General features: G+C 40.2%; 1 protein-coding gene across 5 annotated transcripts in view; it reads left to right on the top strand.

Annotated features, from left to right (window-relative positions):
- The window catches only part of Osp (myosin phosphatase Rho interacting protein outspread), a 164117-nt gene extending 142154 nt beyond the window's left edge, over positions 1-21963 (top strand). For 2 of the 5 annotated variants that reach the window (XM_083041111.1, XM_083041113.1), the window contains 14 exons: positions 1808-1996; positions 5582-5654; positions 6263-6820; positions 8928-9100; positions 9398-9538; positions 9611-9772; positions 10149-10321; positions 12757-13703; positions 13813-13969; positions 14050-16890; positions 16967-17258; positions 17656-18073; positions 19622-19777; positions 20016-21963. In XM_083041111.1, coding sequence (XP_082897237.1) covers positions 1808-1996; positions 5582-5654; positions 6263-6820; positions 8928-9100; positions 9398-9538; positions 9611-9772; positions 10149-10321; positions 12757-13703; positions 13813-13969; positions 14050-16890; positions 16967-17258; positions 17656-18073; positions 19622-19777; positions 20016-20161 — 6426 coding nt within the window. In that variant the 3' untranslated portion in view covers positions 20162-21963. The remainder of the gene's footprint in view (positions 1-1807; positions 1997-5581; positions 5655-6262; positions 6821-8927; positions 9101-9397; positions 9539-9610; positions 9773-10148; positions 10322-12756; positions 13704-13812; positions 13970-14049; positions 16891-16966; positions 17259-17655; positions 18074-19621; positions 19778-20015) is intronic. The other 3 variants (XM_083041112.1, XM_083041114.1, XM_083041115.1) reach the window with 3 other exon arrangements.
- The last annotated feature ends 554 nt before the right edge of the window (positions 21964-22517 follow it).

Here is a 22517-nt window from a genome sequence, read left to right as displayed (position 1 = left end):
ACATTTTTTTACATTTTCCCAGACGTTCGTTCTTCGCACACTCCTAACTCAGAGTCTTTTGATCTTTGTTTGAAATGCAGATGACGGATGTATCGCAGATGAGGGATGTATATAACGAGAGTGCATCTCTTTACGCGATGCAGAAAAATTGAATTTTTAAGGAAGAAGAAAGAGAATTGAGTTAGATAAAAAAATCTTTCAAAATTATTTTTTTATCGTCGTTCTGTTGCGAATTTTCCGCATTTATAAATATTTTTCGTTTGTGCGCGAGCCCTCTTCCACGATTAATTAAGAGGATTATAAGCGGAGGAATTTTTCGTATGCAAATTTTTGCATTATTTCGACGCGAGTGGCGAACGATGGGGACAAGAGAACGGCAAAGGGAGAAGAATATATGTAGGCGCGGCAAAACGCCGAGCGTATAAGATGATGCGCTGCGCAAATGAACCTCTCGCGTTTCAAGAATAATGTCGCTGCTCGAGCGCGAGAAAAATTGCAGCGCGGAATCGCGTTCCTTTTTGAATTATACGCGCTGTTTCGCGACGTACGTATATACTCGGCATTATGAATACCTTTGCTTTTTTTTAGACAGTCATTTTTAGAATTATTTCGTACGATCGAATCTGTTATTTCCCAAAATTATTCTATAATAATTTCTAAATAAATTTAAACTTTAAATCTTTTTAAAAGCAGTATATGTGTGTGATATTCAAGAAATATTCGGTACGCAAAATATTTGTTTTTAAGCAGCATTTTCGAAAATATATCGATGTTTGATACAGGTAGTTTGCATTCAGACTACGATAATGGCAATTATTACGCACAACGACGCAAAGTTACTCATTTCCTTTCATTATCGTTCAATTTACTAAAAAGTCAGCCATTAGTCTTTATTGCTCGTTTCATATCTGTCCGACGCAGGTAGGATAAGGCTTGTTCCCGTAAAGTACCGACGATTGGATTGCGGTGACATTCCCGGGTACGTGCACATTTTGCGCGGGTAAAACTGCCCGCAGCAGTCACACACAGAACACACAGTTGCTTGATCAGCGTGCAACTCATCTCTCGTATTACCCGTCTCCTCCGCCTCGTTCCCTTCGCGATATCCCTTTCGCCCGTTAGTGTCCCGTGTGTTTCCCCTCTCCTCAAATTGACGGCAATTGCACGATCGCACACCGATGCGATGGGACTCACTTTCGTTTTACGAGGAGCGAAGTGGAATAGCAATAAGGCGTCATTCCTGCCGTCCGCTTTTACGGCCGAGGGAAAATACGTGGTCGGCTGCTGCCAACCGGTATATGCTCTCACACCTATCGCGCTGAAATGATACGTTTCCGGTACAGCGAGCCCCGTGTAACCCAATCGACCAAATGCGATGCGTAATGCACGTGCAATTTCGCAAAATGGCCAAGAAACAAAAAAAAAAGAGACCAAGGGTGATAAAAATCCGCCGAGATGCTGCATCGCTGTCGATGATTGCTCTAGCGTCCCCTTTATGTTCCTTAATAAGCGCGAGGGCACACGTGACACACAGATGGCACGTAATCACTGCCATATTACATATACTTTCGCGCATACGAAATGGACTTCTGCATGTGCTGCATTTACAATGTGCGAGTGATATGTCTCGGGTGTCTTATTACGGTTGGCTTTTGCATAAGCCAACTCCGCGATGTCCGTGCGATCGGAGATTTGTTTAATTTGACGGCCAATTACGCTAACTCGCCGTAATCTTCGCCGTGCGAAGTAGAACGCTTTCCCCCTGCGATGAATCACGTCTAAGATTTCGCTTCTCTTATCGTTGCAGCCCGAAACGGTGCCACAGGCGAGGATCGACATGACCCGCGTCCTGGAGGTGGCCGCGGCCGAGGACGTCACTGGACATCCTTACAGCCTCGCCGTGACCTCGCCGGAGGGTGCGACCTTCGTCAAAGGAACGTGCCGTGAAGAAACCAGGTGGTGGACGGACGTTCTCCAGGTGTATTCGCGAAACAAGGTTGGTCTGGCAGGTCTAGCTTAATGTCAATATACAATCCGTTTTTCGTCTTGCCATAGTTTTGAAAATAGGTATTTAGATTATTTTTATTATTATCAAAATTATTCTAAATTAATATGTCAGCAAATTTCTATAATAATTATAAATAAAATAAAAATCGTACGTTTCTCTCTCTCTCTCTCTCTCTCTCTCTCTCTCTCTCTCTCTCTCTCTCTCTCTCTCTCTCTCCTCTCAGATTGCAATATTTTTCGTGTAGCTTAATGAAATGCACCGGAAACCGTTATGAAATGTGAAAGGCGCAATCCAATTTCTGCATCAAATTATGAAGGAAATATCGATTGGAGAAGATGACTCGGTCGAAGGAACCCGCGCGTCCTACCTAACGTACACTTGCGATATAGAATGGCATCTTACGTGTATCATTAGGGAATTTAATTTTCCGTCGATTACGGAGTATACGCAGCGGCGAGGCCGCATCGATACCGTATTATACACGTCTCTCTCTGAAAGGGGCATCGCGCGAGAAGAACGGAGTCACGCGAATGATAGAAACGCGCAGAATGTTGGCTGATTGCGCGTGTGCTCTCGCATAATCATTACGTGCCATAATACATCCTCTCCTGCGTCATGCTTGTTACGCGCACAAGAATCATTCCCTCGCTTGTGACGTCTTTTCGCGTCCACAGGATTAGCTCTAATAGGGTTTCAGCATGCTAGCAGAAACCTATTCGATGTAACAAGAGAGTTACGAGAGCGGGAGAGAGAGTTCTGAAGAATATCATGAGGGCGTTTAGGCTTTAATGTCTACGCAAAATGTATCGGAATTAACAATATTAATCTTTAAACGATTTTATTACCACTTATTTTTCGATATATTCTTTTCTTTATTTTACAATAAATTTTCTAACATAATAGTTAAGAAAATTACATAATTAACGTGTAATTAATTTTAAATGTCATCCTCTATTTCTTTTCGGAATAGAGGGAGAGTTTAAGGGAGAGAGAAATTAAATTAAACTACAATTAAATAATTTTCTTAGAAAATGCTCGTTAAGCAAAAATATTTTTGTCTCGTCTCCTATTATATAAACGCGACCATTGTGTGTATATCGCAGAATTGGCGACAATATAGGACAGAACGCGACGTAAAAATGCGCGTTCGAGTTCATAAACGAGGTGGGCGAACGCTTTCGCATGATGAAGCGGTTATTGAGTGTGATTGTGCCTGTCGCTTGCGCTTGAAAGGCCTTGAAAAAAATAGCGTAAGCTACGGCGAAACTGCCGATGTTGCCTCGCATAATCGGCGATGCATACCGCGGCGCTCATTACGCCGACAATAACGCCGGTAGAGACTTGTGCCGCGACTTGTCACGGGACTTTGCGCGTCTCGGGGGTTGTCAGTCGAGTCGATTGGCCGCTTCCTGCGATTCATTCGTCTTTTCGCGATCTCTAAAGGGGCCTCTCTCTGTTTTCTCTTTTCACCGTCGCTTAACGTCGCGCCGGGGCGTCATTATTCAGCTGACGACGGAAAGCGTTTGGTGACAAATGGAGCATCGTTTTACTCGCCGATCGGTGAAGTCTGGCGAGCCAGGTTGAGAACGAACTCTTTCATTACGTAGACACTACTTTAACTACTCTGTTACAGCATTATGTTGCTATAATAGTTAAACAATTTAAATTGTTTAAAAATTCTCTTTTATTTTAATGTGTTCTCAGAATTTTAATTGAGAACTCCTTTATAGTATTTTCTTATATTTATATTTTGTTTATTATATATATATATATAATAATTATGTGAGAACTTGATTTATTAATAAAATACATGAGAGACAGGCAATTTTAAATTGCGCGACAAAGCAATTGTAAATTTATGATGTTTCGTGCATGATTCGTTTTTGCGAATTTTGCGGTTGTCGCGATTGTAAAGCAATTATTAGAATGCTCTGCGTGTTGATGATTCAAGGTTTACAGAGTATCGCACACATGTGTTTATGTCGCGTATATATTTGCTGCGCAACGTACAAGTCGCGGCTCGTCGAGATGAAATTTGGACCGGACCGACATTTCCCCGCCGTAATTGTTTCGCCTTTTTCGATTATCGACTAAATTGGTATCCTGTACGGGGAGGTGTCCGCTCGTGCGGAACTTCCAATCAATTAGACGCCGTAAATCGAATCGCTCAAAAGCCGTCATTCGTTACAGTGCTCGGAACTCTGTAACAACACCGCGGATTGCTCGACCGCGAAATTATGCAAGAAGACATGATCGATCGGCGAACGGAGAAATATATCTCTTCATTCGGTGCTTCTGGTACAAAACGCGAAACATGAGTTATTACATCGTGACGCGTGCAATATAACACACCATCGTGTATCGACGTCCTTTACCGAAGAATAGATATTTTATTCGATACACTCGTTTAAAAATCTATTCTTCAAGTTTCGACATATCCCGTATTTTCGCTAATTTTCTCTTTTGTTGTATAAACACAGATACATTTTTATTTAAATTAAATTTTATTTAAATTATTTGTCGGAAATATAGGAAGAATATTTTTCGAATGATCACACATTGTTTCAAAAGCGATTAAAAAATATTTCGAAATATGTAAATATTGTCATCTTGTAAAGGCCGCGTTGTAAATTATAATAAATTATGTATTACAACGTTCGCTGCGTGTTGAAGCTCGTGTAACTCTCAGACAAAAAGCATCCTTCTTCATACTCAGTCTTCTTTGTGCGCATCCAAGGCAATGGCTCGATAATTATCTCTTCAGAGAACAGAATGAAGTGTTTTCTGCGTTCGCGGGTTTCGCGTCGGCTGCACAATCGATCAATCGTCCTCGCGCGAATCGTTCAGGATCCCATCTCGCATTGTTCGTACGAGATTACACGGCTACGCGCGCACGTTAATTCCATTATGCAAGCAATATGATCGATCGGCAAACGGCTACACCTCGTCGTCGTCGTGGACCCGCTGGTGCAAACGAACGATTACGTTACGAGGCCAAGGCAAGATGCATACGCGCGACATTTAGCGCGGTGAATGTGGAAGAAAGAAACATTGCTCCCGCGTTATTTTCCACATTTTTTTGCAATTATTCTTCCCCTCCCTCTTCATCTCATTCTCTCCATTGTCCTTGGAATCGCCACGTTGTTTGCGCAAAGGGAACTCGATTGCTTTGCACCTCGAGACGGCTTCGCGAAGTCTTACAGAGTCGCGACTTTTTTCAATTGAAGATACGAGATACGGTGCATAAAAGTAATGTCATGACATTTGTGTATGTAAATACTCAGTGTTAATTGATGATAAAAATATATATATAATATCATTGATTAACGCTGAATATCTCTTGGTTAAATTTGACTGAATATCTTTCACGGATGCAGCTCCGTTTGCGGATCGTGATGTTTTCACGATTATGAGTGAGGAAAACGTAATTATTCGCGGATCGCTTTCCAGATCGATTATCCAATCAGCTGAGATACGTTAACGGCGAAAAGGAACGCTCGAGGGTTTTAATAATAGAATCTGTGAAAATATTCCATCGCAATTTCTTCATGATTTGCGTTCTGTGGTTTTCAGGGTCGGCATAAGCGCAATGCAACCTTCCCCGGCGGACAGACAACGATTCTGCAAGTTACGCCGACGATTCGAAGTGAGTATGCCTACTGCTCATGTTATGCAAATTTTACAGTAATACGCATGTATGCGTAGATATGTCCACGCCAGTAGTTAACGATGGCGTAATTACTACCTCGCTTAGTCATTTCGCTCCGCGGAACAGTAATATTGCACAGACGAGGGTCTTTTTACGCAAGCAATTTGATGTAACGAGAGGCAAACGAATGTGCAACAATTTAACCAGCGTGATAAACATGAGATGCGTGTGACAGAGGTGAAGATATAAATAATAAAAAGATATAATGTTGGCGCGCGAAGGAGAAAGTAGATATATCTTCTTCATAATATATAATTATTATTACGTGCCACCTCGTTATCTCTAGTTTCAAGATTAAAGAAGTTCTCATTCCCTCTAATTGCCTAATTAGATATGTCACAATTATTTTTCTCGAGAGATTACAGCAACTTAACTCGAGTCAAGTCACAGACGATGGTGTTACTTTAAAATTTGTTTTTCAAGTTTGATAAAAAAATTCTTTTCTTAGAATTTTTTTCGTAGAAAGTCAATTTTACCGCCCCGTGCATCGCAAACGTGTATTCGGTTAATTCACAAAAATTCGCATTTGAACCTGATCGTCGCAGGTAATACGCCAAATCCACCGCGACCGCGCTTCAATAGCTGTCGATCAGAGCCTCGTGGCAGCGCGTGGATCCCAGAGACCGGAACGTCAGACCTATGCTCTTCCGTCTTCTCGTCTACGCCGTCCTTGGTGACAACCAGCGTCTGCACGGCTAACAATAGCGCGCTGATAAACGGTAAGACGGACAGCGTCTCCGAGATTAGGAACAACTTGTCGCCTCTGCATACCGTGGCATCTCTCGAGAACGGCTCCAGCGGAAGCTACCTGACAACCGCGACAACGACGACGACAACGTCGTTGAACGGCAGCATTTGCAGCACCGTATATTCGACCACCTCGACAACCGTCTCGAGCAGCGTCGCCTCGTTGACCGAGAAGCCGCCGATGATCCCGAACGACGTCGCGAGATCAACGAGCTATCGGGATCAACCTGCCAGCAGCGCGTCACCGCCGACCCGGGACAAGCTCCGTGCCGAGGACAAGGCCAGGCGCAGGATGAATCAGCAGGGCGGCGAACGAACCGGCGACACGACCGGCGCGGCCTCCGGCGAGAAACTAGGTCGGTATATTCGATGAGACACAATTTCTTCGTGCATCCGATGCCTTTGACAGATAAAATTGTCATCTGCGTACTTTGAGACATTTCCTTCACTCTGATTAAACACGCAACGTTTGCTCGATAATCTTGTGATTTTTGATATAAGAAAGATTTTTTTGTGTGTTCGCATTTCTGAAATTTAAATAGTTGAATTAAAATTTAATGAGATTGAACTGTTAAAGATTTTTAATCGTGACTTGTTTTTTCGATTATATTATTTTGTCAATTAAATTATATATCCATTAATGATATTATAATTAGAGACCTGATGATAGGAAGATATATTACTGTATTTGATCACCTCATTTGGACTGATTTATACGCTGTGCTGTGTCGAGATTATATTAAAATTGGGACGTAGATGATTGATAGCGAATAATTTACAAATAATATTATCTCATTTCTGAGAGGTGTTTCAAGATAATATGAAAGTTCAATTAGAAGTAATAACTTTCCAGATGTTCGTCTCGCTTTGTCACGTATTACGTCGAAAGTTTTTCTTATTCTTAATAGTCGGCTAAAACTAGTTTAGATACGGATGGAAACTAGGACGCTGCATTTTACATTCTCAATGACGATGATTTGCAATTCGCAAAAGAAACAGCTGACATATTAAGTCGGACAGCTGACCTATTTTTTATTCGATGTAATTAATACTTGCAAACGTAATAGTTTAATAAAAACATTGCTAAATTCGCATATAGTAAACCATATTAATGAAATTAAATGGCTTTCAAGAGAATCAGGAGTATAGCGCAAATTTAAATACATATTATTTAAAGAAAAATAATTTACTTGCAATACATGACACTAACACAGAGTATTTTTTACTAAAAAAATCGGTTTCGCCACTATTCGTTCACACGATTTTTAGAATGAAATCGCAGTCTATCTTTTTTTTCCCGAGAAAATATCGGGAAAATATCGATAGTATTCAGCGTAGGATTGCGTAATTACGTAGGATATTTGCGATCGCTTGGCTGCTGCACGTTGCACCGTGATTCATAGATTTCATTTAGATTGACGTCGAACAAACGACGGGATACTTTGGAAATTGCGTCGCGAAAAATCCAGACACAGGCATGCGAAATCCGCGAACAGTCTCGCTAATAATTTACAACGAAAGCGGATTATTGAAACGCGTGCGTTTGATCGGAACGTCGGAATCACTCGGAGATTTAAACCGCAGATCGCCGATTAAAGCCTCAGTCGGCTTTAGTCGCGTTCGATGAAAAATTCCGATGCGAAATTTATTTGCGGAATTTATCTACGTGATTTATTAGCCACATCATGATTTTCTCAAAAAGTTCTCAAAAGAAACAAAACTTTTATTTTAATTATTTTAATTATTTAATTATTTATTTTAATATAATCCGCATTGCTAATTTAATTTTATATTTTCTTTAACTTTAGTATATAATTTAATTTTTAATTAATTTGAGTCATATTATTTATTTTTCTCAATTCTTTATTAATTTAATATATTTTTTATAGAGATAAATTGTGATAATTTTTATGCTCCATATCCATTATTAATATATAACGATGACGTGTTTGATTTTGATATATTGCTAAGGTAAACAAGGAGGAAAGCGCGCGAGATAGTCTTTCACTTCTCTGATGCTTCCTGCAGCAAGAAGCAACCAGGTTATTAATTAGTCGGCGGTCAATTAATGCGGAGTGGTCGTTTGCCCGTGCCGGCGTCAGCGTGTTGGACGAAGGGCGCTCTTATAAGCGGAAAAGAAATTAATTAGTTAACTCGCCGACGTACCGAGGCGAATGTTTTGATAACGACGAATGCAGGAAGATGGCTTAACGATTTCACCTCATGCGGTGGTTGTTCCGTGTGTGTCCATGGAATTCTAAGTACCATAATTATAATTTATACTGTCCTGAACTATCGTTGTTAGACACGTGAGCAAATTATTGAAATAAAGAAACGAATAGATGGATAGCTAGATAAATTATATTATGATAATATATACCTTGTAAGACTCGCGCGAGAAAAAAATTATATTGCGACAGAAATATCATACAGAAATGTATATAAGACAAATATATTATACAGACGATGACGCGTGCCGGAGGATATTTTTGGAGCACGAGCGAGAAAGAGAAGGGAAGCTGCGGGATATAGCAGCTTCATTAACGCAACCACGAGTGAGGAGAATCAAACCAAGAACTTCGGAGCCAACCAGAGATGTAGTGGACGCGATCAATGCGGCTCATCAAGATAAACTTGTACGTAATGAAAAGATATATGGGAAATATTCATTAATTGTTAACTATATATCTTGCGTTTTAACATATGACAATTAATCATTGCGTTATTTAAAACACATTTATTTTCGATTTTATATAAGAATTAAAGAAAGAGTTTTATATTTGATTTGTATTATAATCTAATTGTTTAAATTAATTAAAAAAATAAAATTATTAAAATAATAATGATTAAAAATAATAATATTAATATAATTAAAAAAATTTATAAGAAATAAAAGCACAAGATAATTATGTGAAATGCGTCTGCACATGTAGATCAGAGGCGATCCTGACGGTTGTGGCCTAGATATTTCCGGCATCAGGTATTCACCCACTTCCGAGCTAAGAGTTGATCTGCCGGCAGAGGATTTGCTAAACATCAAGAAAGGCTGGCTAATGAAACAAGGATTGAATAAGGTGCGTCTCGTGCCTTCTTCGTGAACGTAATCTCTCGCGCGCGTCTCTTAAGAAATTCGTTCTTCTGTCTAGGAATGGAACAAGCACTGGTTTGTTCTGAGAGGCTGCGGACTAATGTATTATAGAGATCCCTGTGCGGAGGACAAGGGCATCATGGACGGCGTTATAGACCTCAACACCGTCACCGCGGTCACGCCGCTACAGGTCGCGCGAAATTATGGATTCCAAACTGTCGTGAGTGTCATATATAATCATGTGTGTGTGTTTGTGCCGAAAAAATATTTTCATTTTTTAGAAAATAACCATTCTTGCAATCTTGCTTTATAAGATTATATTATTTTATATTAAATTATTATTACTATAATCTAATGCAACTTTTTTTAAAATTTACATAAAAAAATTAAAATTTTAATAAGAAAAATTAAAATAGAGAATATTCTTTTAAATTTAGATTATGTTTTTTATACTGATTTTTAAGAACGTGAATAATTTTATTATAAAATCGAGGAAATTAGATTTATATCAATTTTTTTTAAGTTTAAAAAATGGATCAAACGACCGTGTTTTTCGCTTGAAAGGAAATTATACGTATTGTTTTGATTTTCGACAGGCTTGGGATGACAGGGGCAGTACGGTGTTATCGGCGGTGACTGCTGGTATCAGGTCTAGTTGGATGTCAGCTATCAAAAGAGCGGCCAATTTACCTGATTCTGAAAATAATGTGGATTCTCTTACCGTTTGCTCGGACACTCAACAAGAAACAAACCCGCAGTCGCCTACCACGTGAGTTATATAGACTATTATACAATATTTTAATTTATAACTTACATAGCAATATCAGGGTGTGTGAAGTTGGCACCCCTATGTTATGCTATCACAGTTCTGTTAAGAGTTCTGAGTTATTTAGAACTATAGGAAGAGTTCTTGATAATTTTAGAAATAGTTCCGGTTATTACGATAACGAAAATCAGTTTCAAAAAATAGGGGTGCCAACTTCACATTTTTTTACACATCGAGTTCTAATAGTTTTGAGCAGAGTTTTAAGGTTCTTTTAAATAGTTATATAGTTCCTGATTATTTGTTGAAAGAGTTCTGTAATTTTTAGATAAAAAAACGTACGTAAGATATTTATAAAATATCTTCGATATTGAAAGTATGTTTTTTTATCTCTATAAAAATTGCAAAACTCTTTCACAAAATAATCAGGAACTATGTAACTATTAAACAATTTAAATTTACTCACCTCACGGTTGCTCCTTTGTTGCCCGATGCCTCCCCGGGCCTCCTTCTCGTAGAACGTTTCGAAACACTTGCACTCGCGTTACTTTTTTTCGTTCGCGACGCGCGGCGACGCCCGGGTTTTAGCTATCACAATCTTCGACGCGTTTCGGTAAAATGCGAGACTCGCGAGAGCTTATTCGCGCGCGAATAAAACCGAAGCTCCATTTTCGCGTCGCCGCTTTTTCCAAGACCCACTTTTCGCAGAGGCTTATCGAACGAAGATGATCAAGAGAGCGACTTGGCCGCGACGCACTGAAGTCGCCGAAGGATGCAGCGAGACGAACATTGAGCGCGATTCACGATCGACGAGACCAATTTCACGTGTGCGATCGCGATTACAATGTCGGTACGTGCGACGCGATCGGATTTATACAATAATTGACCGCCAAAGATGCTAATTAATACACTCGTCCTTTCGTGGACCGACAAGAAGGGCGCGACCGTTGATCACGAACAATCGAAGAAGAGCACTGGAGGTGGAGCTAGACTGGCACTGCCAGGTTCGGAACGCGCAACGATACGTCGCGCCGAGTCGTAGTGGTGGGGCATTGTAGGGGACCCGACGTGGGAGCTCGGCGAATCACGTCGCGACTACATACCCCCACCACTACGACTCGCACGTACTGGCACTGCCAGATTCGGAACGCGCAATGACCAATGACATGTCGCGACAAGTCGTAGTGGTGGGGCGTTGTAGGGGTCGCGACGTGATTCGCCGAGCTCCCACGTCGCGACCCCTACAACGCCCCACCATTACGACTTGTCGCGACATGTCATTGGTCATTGCGCGTTCCGAATCTGGCAGTGCCAGTACGTGCGAGTCGAAGTGGTGGGGGTGTAGTCGCGACGTGATTCGCTTAACCTTGCACGTACGTTGCTTCGCGAGCCCTACAATGTCCCACCACTACGCTTGTCGCGACGTGTCGTTGGTCGTTGCGCGTTCCTAACCGGGCAGTGCCAGTACGTGCGAGTCGTAGTGGTGGGGGTGTAGTCGCGACGTGATTCGCTTAACCTCGCACGTACGTTGCGTCGCGAACCCTACAATGTCCCACCACTACGCTTGTCGCGACGTGTCGTTGGTTGTTGCGCGTTCCTAACCTGGCAGTGCCAGTCTAGCTCCACCTCCAGTGCTCTTCTTCGATTGTTCGTGATCAACGGTCGCGCCCTCCTTGTCGGTCCGCGAAAGGACGAGTGTATTAATTAGCGTCTTTGGTGGTTAATTATCGTATAAATCCGATCGCGTCGCACGTACCAATATCGTAATCGCGATCGCACGCGCGAGATTGATCTCGTCGATCGTGAATCTCGCTCAATGTTCGTCTCGCTGCATCCTTCGGCAGCTTCAGTGCGTCGCGGCGAAGTCGCTCTCTTGATCATCTTCGTTCGATAAGCCTCTGCGAAAAGTCGGTCTTGGAAAAAGCGGCGACGCGAAAATGGAGCTGCAGTTTTATTCGCGCGCGAATAAGCTCTCGCGAGTCTCGCGTTTTACCGAAACACGTCGAAGATTGTGATAGCTAAAACCCGGGCGTCGCCGCGCGTCGCGAACGAAAAAAAGTAACGCGAGTGCAAGTGTTTCGAAACTTCTACGAGGAGGAGGCCCGTGGAGGCATCGGGCAACAAAGTAGCAACCGTGAGGTGAGTAAATTAAAATTGTTTAATAGTTTTATAGTTTTATAGTTCCTGATTATTTTTTTAAAGAGTTTTGCAATTTTTAGAGAGATAAAAAAACATACTTTCAATATTGAAGATATTTTTAAAATATCAAGTTCTGGTGAAAGACGGTAGAGTTCTGAATCGTACTCGTTAAGACAAGAAAAAACGTGAAAACCGCATGGCTCTTTGTGAAATATAATTAATTGAATCTTTTTAAAAAATTTTTTTAAAGAGAATATACCTATGTACATATACATAAAATTTGCATTTGTCTTACGTTGTAGATCCATCGTCGATCGTGAAAGAGACTCTGTCGTTCCCTCGACATCTATCACGCCTAGATCGGTTCTGTTTTCGTCCGACGAAGAGTATAGGACTGCTTCCGAAGGTGGACGAAGAGAATCCGGCGATTGGTCGGAGATGCCAGTATCGCCGCCACTCTTGAGGAACGGCGATTGGTCTATCAAGGGTTCTGGCTGGTCAGATTCGGCAAATCATGAATGGTCGGAATTACCACCATCACCGCCGTTAACGAGAACCGCGTTGTCCAGGGTGAAAGCCCGATCTAGGTCGAGTTCTAGATCGAGAGTCTACAAGAGAAGCCGAAGTTCGCCTCCAAGCTCGCGGAGAAGTACTCTAGATAGTGTGAGATCGGAGGATTTGATGATGGCTTGTTGCGAACTTGGCGAAGATGAAGAACAGAGCAATGGTCACCTGCAGAACAATAGCCTTTCGAGTGCTAATGACAGTCCTCTGATTGTCGAGCTTCTGGAGAATCAGGTGTCGCTTCTGCGCGATCAGCTGGATCAGAATCAGTCTCATCCGAGTACGCTACTAGTCATTGTCGAGCGTCAAGAGAATGAAATCGAAAATTTGAAGTCGCAATTGAATGCGGCGCGAACAGACATCGCAAACGCAGAAAAAGAGCTGTCTAGACTAAGACAGCAAAAGGCCGAGGCATCCATCAGAGAGAAACAAGTAGAAGAATTGTTGAATACGATACAGAGGACCGAGCAGCAAAGAAGCAAGGATCTGGATGACTTGGAAAAGATGAAAAAAATGTATAATAGGGACAAAGAAGTCTTGGAATGCAAATTATTGGAGACAGAGGCTCTTCTGAGGGAGACGTCAGAGAGATGCGAAATGCTTACGAACGAATTGACATCGAATCATAGAACTGTCGAGCATTTGCAGGCAGAAATAACAACTCTGAGCGACAGGCTGTCGCAAGGTAAATATATATTCTTTCTTAAAATAAAATTTAATTAATATTTAGCTTAAGGATTTAAATAATTACTGGTTGATAATATATTATTTCTTAAATATCTATTATTCTCTAGGTATTGAGGAAAACGAAAGACTTTACAATAGAGTAAGGGAATTGGAAGAGAAGAATGGACTCTCTGCTTCGAGGGAACGTGGGAGAAGCTTCGATTCGCTTAGCGATTTAACCAACATTGAATTGGATTTAGATTTGACTGCATTGGACAAGGAAAGGTAAATGCGCATTGTAAAATATAATAGCAATATATTACAAACAGAATTATCACGTATGTGATGTAATATTTTTGTGACAGGGTTATGGAAGAGTATGACGAGTTGCGCAGCCGTTTTGAGAAGGCTGTTATGGAAATTCGAGCTATGAGGAAGGAACTGCGAGAAGCTCACGCCACACAGGATGTTTTGGAATTAGAAATCTTTGCTCATAAACAAGACGCAATTAACGTCACCGAAAACAATCAGGCGCAGGTTCAGTTAATGGCAGCGAGAATTCAGGATCTGACCAACAAGTTAGCCGCTAGCGAAAAGCAAGTTAGGACGCTGAGACAGAAACTAACAAAAGCCGAAAGCAGAGACAAGAGAAGATCACTGTCTCTCAAAGGAAGAGAATCTTTCCAGATTTCTCAAGAGGTAGAAGACAAACTACTGGATTTAGAAAACAAGATCCGCGCTATAGAGAAGGGTAAGAGCATCAGCGCTCCCGTTTCAGCGGGCAGCTCGAAGGAATCGAGTCCTAATCTGAAAAAGGAAAAGAGACGAGAAAACAAGAATTTGGATCGTACTAAACTGCGAAGAAAGTCTTTAGATAGCGCGACAAGCTCTGAACCAATGAAAGTGTTGATTAGACTGAGCACTCTAGAAACAAAAGTAGCAAACGTTGCTGAAACTATGGTCAGCGATGTGGAGAAAGATTCTAGCGAATGCAGCGAGGTCAGCGGGTCTTCCGAGATATCTTCGGAGGTGCTAGCAAGACTGAAGAAATTGGAGAGAGCGGTATCGAAATCGAAGCGACGATTAGAAAAGTGTCTCGGCTCAACGCAAGCGGAGGATAAAGCCGAGAAGTGTTTACGCGATGTGAATGAAATATTGGACTCGTGCTTAGAATGTAAGAAGAACCAAGCTAGCGCTCAAGTCATCGAGTCAGTAGGAGTAGTGGTATCTAGGCTAGAAATTATACTTAAGGATAAACTGAGCGAACTCACGAGGAGACGGCAGTTGCTGGCGCAGGAAGGTCGGCTGGACGAGAGGGAGAAGATGAAGCTCATTGCTGAGAGGATAGCATTCGAATCCGTGATTCTGCGACAGATAAAGTGTGCGTTGAATCGCACAACAGACAAGAGCGCCGTTCTGAGTGAATTGGTCGAAACTAGTCAGCTTGTCTCAAGCTTAAAGCGTAAGATTCATGGAACTAAGCCCAAAACATACCAAAATACCAATTATATTCAATATCTTACTAAGGTGTTAGCTAATAAGTTAGTACTGGTAGGACACGTCTCCGCATTGACGGAAACACCGAAGGAGATTAGCGCGGCTCGCAGCGAAAGCCTGAACTTTTTACTGCAGAAGCAGCGGGAGATCAACGAGATTATGCGAAAATACAAAGACACGAAGCTGCAACAACTCGCGGAAGTTCTTGCTATCGAGACGTTTAGTCTGTCTGAACAAGAGGATCTCACGAGCAAACAAATTAGCGGATCGAATAAAAAACTGCTCGAGGATAGACGCATTCGCGAAGCGTGGGCTTTAGCGCAAGAGACTGTGAGTAAGGAACTTGTGCAGGCCGAAGTGTCTCACGTTATTATGCGTTACGGTCAACTGTACGAGCAAAACGTCACTTCGATCATGGATACTTGTCTTAGCTTTGACAGCGCGGACAATGTCAGATTAGAATCGTGGGTGGACGCGGCGCAAACGCGACTGCGCCAAGAAATGGAAGTCTCCATACACAAGCTGTCGGAGGCTTATGAGGAATGTTTACGTACGATGAAGAAGAACAAGTTAACAGCGATCGATTCCAAACATGAATCCCGTCAGTTGCTGACAGACTATGCTGACGTGATTGCGCACAAAGCTTTAATAGACTCCAGAATCGTTCTCCTTCAGGAAACTACACGGCAATCAATCACGACATTGCCTGGAGAGACTTTTGTATCTAGTCTTATTCGAAGCGAAGAGATCGTTTCCTGTTTGACGAATGACGAAGGATACGATTTCCAAAGTAATCCGATTCTCGATGCAGAGTATAGTTACCTTTATCAACGACTAACCAAGGAATGTGAGGATAGAATATCTGGGAAAAAAGAGTCGAAGGAGCAACTCAAAAATGTCAGTCAGTCGTTGTTTTACTTGGAAGAGGATCTAGCCGGACTCAGCAAATGCATAAGAGACAAAGCGGGAATGAGTATCGACAATACTGCTTGGCCCAGATCGACAAGCAGCATCACGGATTGGTCTAGTGTTTGCGAGAAGTGCTTGCACTTACGGGAACAAATAAGGAAGCTGGACGATTACATGAACAACATGTCGTGTCAGACGTGCACTCAACTGCAGGAAACTCTTCAGAAGATAACTACCGAGCATAATAAAGAACTGGAGATGCTCAAGTGCAATCAGGAGATGGATCTGATGGACATCAAGGGCGAATTGGACAGTCAGCGACAGTCTCTGACGACCCAGTACGAGCAAGAGGCGGCTAGTTTACGCGAGAGAGCTAGAAAATTGGAGCACCGTCTCAACGCTATGGATTCCGAGCATTCGGCTCATGTGAACGAGTTGAGAGCCGCCTATCAACGATCAATAAGCGCCGAATTGGACACTGACGCCGAGACACGGAAGCGATACAAGGAAGAGATCAAACAGCTACGCGCATTATGCGAGAAAGGTTTATTGGCTATGGAGAATTCGCATAGGCGTATCATCGCCGAAATGGAGGAAAAGCATCGACAGGAGCTGGAGAGTCTGAGAGTGGACAAGGAACAAGAGCTCTCCGAAGAGACGCAAGCGACTTTGGCTGCATTAGACGCCATGAGGAAAGCGCACGAACACGAGGTACAAAAGGAAATTGCCAAGTTCAAGCAGGAGTTTATCAAGCAAATGCAGGCACGAGAGGATATCGGAGTGCTACACAAGGAACACGAGTATGTAAAAATATCATTTCAGCATTAGCCAATTGTGAGTAAATTTATGCGAAAAGTAATGCACATTTTTTTATAGGGAAGAAATGGAAGAGATAAAGCAAGAGATTCTTTCCCTGTCCGCCAAGTATTCGTCGAAATGCGTCGAGTCCGCCGCATTGGAGGAGAGAGTGGGCAATCTGTCCAAGCAACTCGCCCAGGCGCAACAGCACATCATGCAACTGGACGCGAGAAATAAGCAATTGAGAGCGCATCTAGTGCTGGAGACGAATGAAGGTAGTATCAACGATACCATACAGATTCTGAGAGGTAGGGACAACGAGATCGCTGAACCGAGGGAAGAGATACATCGACTGCAACAACAATTCAAGGTATTGATTACTCCACGCTTAGAAGAGGTTTACCGTTTAGAAAAAGTAAATGTGATTAACACACTTATATGTACTACTTGATTGATTAACTCTATTTTGCTGCAATTACATATTATGGTGTTTCGCCTGGCGAGCTTATTATTCGCGCTTTAACGAAATTCAGTATCTTAATCGCTCAAGTAAAAACCCTGCGCTTTTCATTAACATATCGGTTTATATGTACATAATATATAATATCAGATCGTATTTGATAAACGAATTCAGCTGTCGCAAATACCATAACTGATGTAATTGTAACTTAGTAAACAGTTTAAGCGATTCAACTTAACGTTTAACCATCCTACCCCCTCCCTCACTGCTCGCCCATTGACGCAAATTTTCGATATTTCACTAACAGCATGGGGACACCCCTCGTGAATCGTCGAAAGCCGCTCTATCGCTAGACTACTCGCCTGCCTATTCACCGCAACGTCTCAGAAGTAGCCAGAATGGCGGTGAACAGAAATTAATGAGCGAACGAAGCCTAAAAGGGGCGAACACTCTGTCCAGCGTGTTACAAAAACGATCCTTGTCGATGGATCGACCTCAGAGCGCATTCTCATACAAACTCGAGCGCGTAAAGTCGGTTTCGTTGCCGTATTCGAGTAATTTGATAGCAAGGCCGGCGAGTAGTGCCGGCGTTTCCGGCTCGCACTTTGACAGAAAAGATTCGCCGGCGAGCTTAGAGCAAAAAGGTCAGGAGCGTAACGTTCGTCTGGATTCGCCATTATGGGACAGCTTGAGACCGAGGAGCGGCCTGCCCCATCAATATCAAGGTACAGAAGAGAGATGAATGCTAAGAGAAAGATAGATAAAGAGAGAGAGAGAGAGGAAGAAATCTACGGTGATGGAATGCGTTGTCGGTCGACAGTGGGAAAGCTCTTATGGTGCTTTTGTAAAATATATCGCTAACGGAATCATGGTTTTATTGTCGATGATATCGTTATTATTTTATAACGCATTTTATGTGGCATTCGGTTCGGAGATTTTTTTACTCGAAACAATTTTCCGCATGCAATCAAAAAAAGTCGCGTTGTTTCCTGATGTAATAACAGAAAAGAGTAAATAGCGAGAATCAGGCAAGGCTTCTACGTTCGATCGTACTCTACTAGCTTGCAGAGGCAGAATATAAGATTAATATGTGCTTTATGCAATTAACAGCGCTTTTAAGATATTAACACTGTTAAAATCTCGTTGACTGACGTAAAGATTGCGAATATATTTTCTTCTTAGTTCGTAAATTTATAGCTGTGCAATATTTATCGAAAAATGCGACGATTGTTAATTTGTGAAATTGTTAATTTGAGAGTTCTTGTTCTTATATAGCATGTAGATGTAAATAAGTTTAAGTCTTTTTTTTATGATGATAATATGTTGTTAAATGTTATACTAATTTTTTTTAGAAAATCGACAAAATTGACAATTAATTTATCTTAATTCGTCATTTATGAGTTGTATTGTATAACTACGTCAAATATGTGCCTATACTAATTAACTGGTATCGATTGCATACGATTATTATGCTTGTCTAACACTGGTTTGCTAACATGAACTGTATATGAGTACCATGTGCAATAATCTGCGAAATAATCTTGTCTTACCATGGTTGTAACGCTATGCTATAAATGTCCATTCTATTATACATATAAGGATATTAATTAACTATCGTATATATAACATGCTAAAGATGCGCAAGTGACACAAGCTATACGTTGATGTGACAATTGTCATATTTGCATATCATAATTTTTACGAAGTTTAAAAATTTTAATAATTAAAGTATGTAATAAGTTGCTTCTTAGTTACAAACTTGATCACTGGCGCATCTTCAACAGAAATATCGTAACTGTGTACTAGGATAGTTATAACATTATTATTTTAATGATGAAGTTAAACAGCGAATTTAATTCGAAATAAAAATTCGAAATTGGTTTCTAACATTTTAACATTCGAAAAAAATATATGTATATACATGTACATATATATATTTTTTTCGAAAAGATATATATATGAAAGACGTGAAAATCTAAATTAAGTCTAAGAAAGATTTAGTAAATCGGAAGGAGATGAGTAAGAATTAAAGTAAATCTTTTTCATATACGGTTCCTGAATAATCAAAAACATTAGACGTAAAAATATTATACGACATATTTTGTAGCAATTTATAGAACTCGCAGTTTTAATGTTTCTCACTATATTTTCATAATAACTAACATTGTCTACGTCTACGATACAAATCGACATTGTCTACGAATATACACACGACGGTATACGACAATATATATAGACCGTAACAATATCTCGGCAATTATTTGGAATGCAAGGTGGCACAACAACAGAGATGCGAGTCGGCAGCAGCCCCTGGCAGGAGAGCAAGCAGAATGAAAAGCAACAGCAGCACCCGGAGACATACACCCTCCGTGCCGACGCTCGTAACACATCCCGCCTCACCCCGGAACCCGCAGCTCTCTCCGTTGCAGGTCCGTTTTGCCTGCTTCGTCATCCTGAATGTAGTATCATTCCGTTCACGCTATTCGCTTTTACGTTTATCGCATCTTTATGTTTTGTACGAGTCGCATCTTGTCTGTCTTATTGTTCTCGTGTGCGACTTATTAATTTAAGTTTTGTGCTTGCGTGCGGTTTATATGCTTGGTAGATAGACCCTTATAATTACGAATAATATTTAGCGCAAATCAATTATGTATGTATATGTTATAGAGCTGATGAGGTCTCCAGCAATGAGGTGGTCCAGCAGAAGTTGTCGCAGCCTGCCTCCGACACCCACACCGAGTTACCATCCACTTCACCCTCCTCTACCCGCCGTAGGCATGGTTGCCGAAAGAAAGAAGCGTTTCGAACTTTAAATTCCGGTTTCTTGATTTTTTTTTTATGGATTGATAGTCACGAAATTAGATAATACATACAGAAACGGTTGAAATAATTACACTTGATATATCTAAAGGAAACCAAATTTAAGCAATCCGAACAATAAGTATATCATGATATTATAAAGGAAGAAAATTTCGCGCGATATGCGCTTTTTCGCATTTGAAATTGCAAGAATGAAACTGTTTCGACTCATGGACCAATAAATAATATCTTTAAAATCATTTCATTCGGACAATACCGTATATATGATTCGCGAAACGTGCGAATCTTAATTCCACCACTGCCATGCGAGAATCATGCGAGGCTCAAAAGATTTTTGATGGACCAAAGTCGAAATGTCGATCGTGCTCGTCGTGTGAATATTGAGCATGTTTATCAGGTAAACATGATTCAATAACCGAAACGAGTTCCGATTGTTAGAAGAGGGTAAATTACGTATTTTCCCCCCTCTTTCCCTTTCACGATATGAAAAGGCGTAACGTCGAGAGTTCATCACGGACCTATCGATCGCGATAGGTCGTTTTTGACAGTTTTTCAGAGAAAAAAATTTTTGCTAAACGTGTTTACTCACCCCGCGCTGTTTTGCGAGCGGCCGTTCTTTGATATGCATTTAGACTTTGATAAAGGGTTTTTTTTTTACCGTAGGTTGCGAGTAGTCCTTTTGCTACGATTGACTTTTCGCGAATATCGATTTTGAAATGCATATTTTGGGGCATTATTTATCGCAAAACGCTGTACGCGTGAAACTTCACACATATATACTCTTTGGTGCTAAAAATAAATGTGAATTACGAGAAAGAAACGCGTTACGAATCATGTATTCAATCATCGTAAAAGCCTATCATAATGTAGCGTAGAAGTGAATCATGATGTAAAACTAAGTAGAATCAAGGATAAATTGATCAAATTCTTCCAATTTTCGTAAAATTCGCAAGATTGAACGCATTCAATAACGTCAAGTTAATTCTACTGCACTTATTATCAAAAGAGATTATGCTATAAGTGTATTAAATAAGATACTTAAATAAGAATACCTAAATGTAATTGGATATTCTCGTAATTCCGAAGGTAATTATTTGTCAAGCACGTTTGTGAAATTAAAAAGATTCGATTTTGTGGTGATTGAATTTGACTCTATTCTTGTGTACGTCTGTTTCCGGAAGGGATCCTTGTTGAAATTGTTATCTTTTGAGATATAAGTATACTTTATGAGTTATTCGATTCTGATTATTAGAAAGAAGATATTTCTGAGACGTCTCAACTGAGACAATATAAAAGAAAAGGGAGAGATTTTTTTCGTTTGTTATTCTCGAGAACGACGAGATCGTTTCTTGTTTCTCGCTCTTGTTATGTATAGATTTTGCACATAATATGGCGTTATGGCATTGCACTGTGTATTATCGCATTTTCTCATTATGTAAATGTTTTCAGATTGCGATCATTTGATGTTAATACTGTATAGTTTATGACGTTTTATTGAGAATTAAGAAAGTATAAATAGAAATTAATTTTCCTTCCTTCCCCCCTCTTCCCTATATTAAATATATGAATTGTTTATATATACATATATATATATTACTATTGTATTCTATATTATATATATTATTGCGATTCGTTCCAGTGATTCGCTTGATATTAGGATGATAAAAGGATATTAAAAACTTCGATTTTCTCTTATGTAGAATAATTACTCAGGATTGTTTAACATTTATAATATATTACGATTATACTATTGTATTTGTATGATAATTTATAACACGTTTGAAATAAAACACAATAACCATGAACACATTTACTAGACAACATGTCTGATTTCTTACCTCTTTGTATATCCTATATGTCTATAAGCATTAATTATTAATTTAACTTTTGATACGTCTTGCTTCTTTTGATTCAAAAGTTCACGTCATTGTATTGAATCTTCTTTCATCTGATAGTGTTTCTAGAATAATATTTATAAAAATTATATATATATATATATAATATATACACAAGTTTTTGAAATTGAAAAAAATAGACTGTCATAATTATTATTTGTAGTTTTTACAATTTTTATGAAATAAGTTTAAATCTTAAAAAATACATATATATAAATATATGTATCTTAAAAATATATATTTTAAAAACGATGCGGTATATATATAAAGAAACATTAAAAATTTTTTTAGATTTCTACACATAACATACAGTATGTTGTAAAAATAAAAATTTATAAGATAATAATGTACGTGTATAAATATATATACAAGTTATTTTTCTATAGGAAATAACTACCTAAGTTAACTTAACTGCGTGTATATAGGACATAGGAAAAATTGATGCAACTTCATA

Source organism: Prenolepis imparis, unplaced genomic scaffold (genome assembly GCF_030444845.1).
Source record: "Prenolepis imparis isolate NDT839.2.m4 unplaced genomic scaffold, iyPreImpa1.0 SCAF_6, whole genome shotgun sequence".
Classification (NCBI taxonomy): Eukaryota; Metazoa; Arthropoda; class Insecta; order Hymenoptera; family Formicidae; genus Prenolepis; species Prenolepis imparis.
The sequence above is the reverse complement of the archived record's forward strand: the minus strand, read 5'-3'. Positions and strand labels throughout refer to the sequence as shown.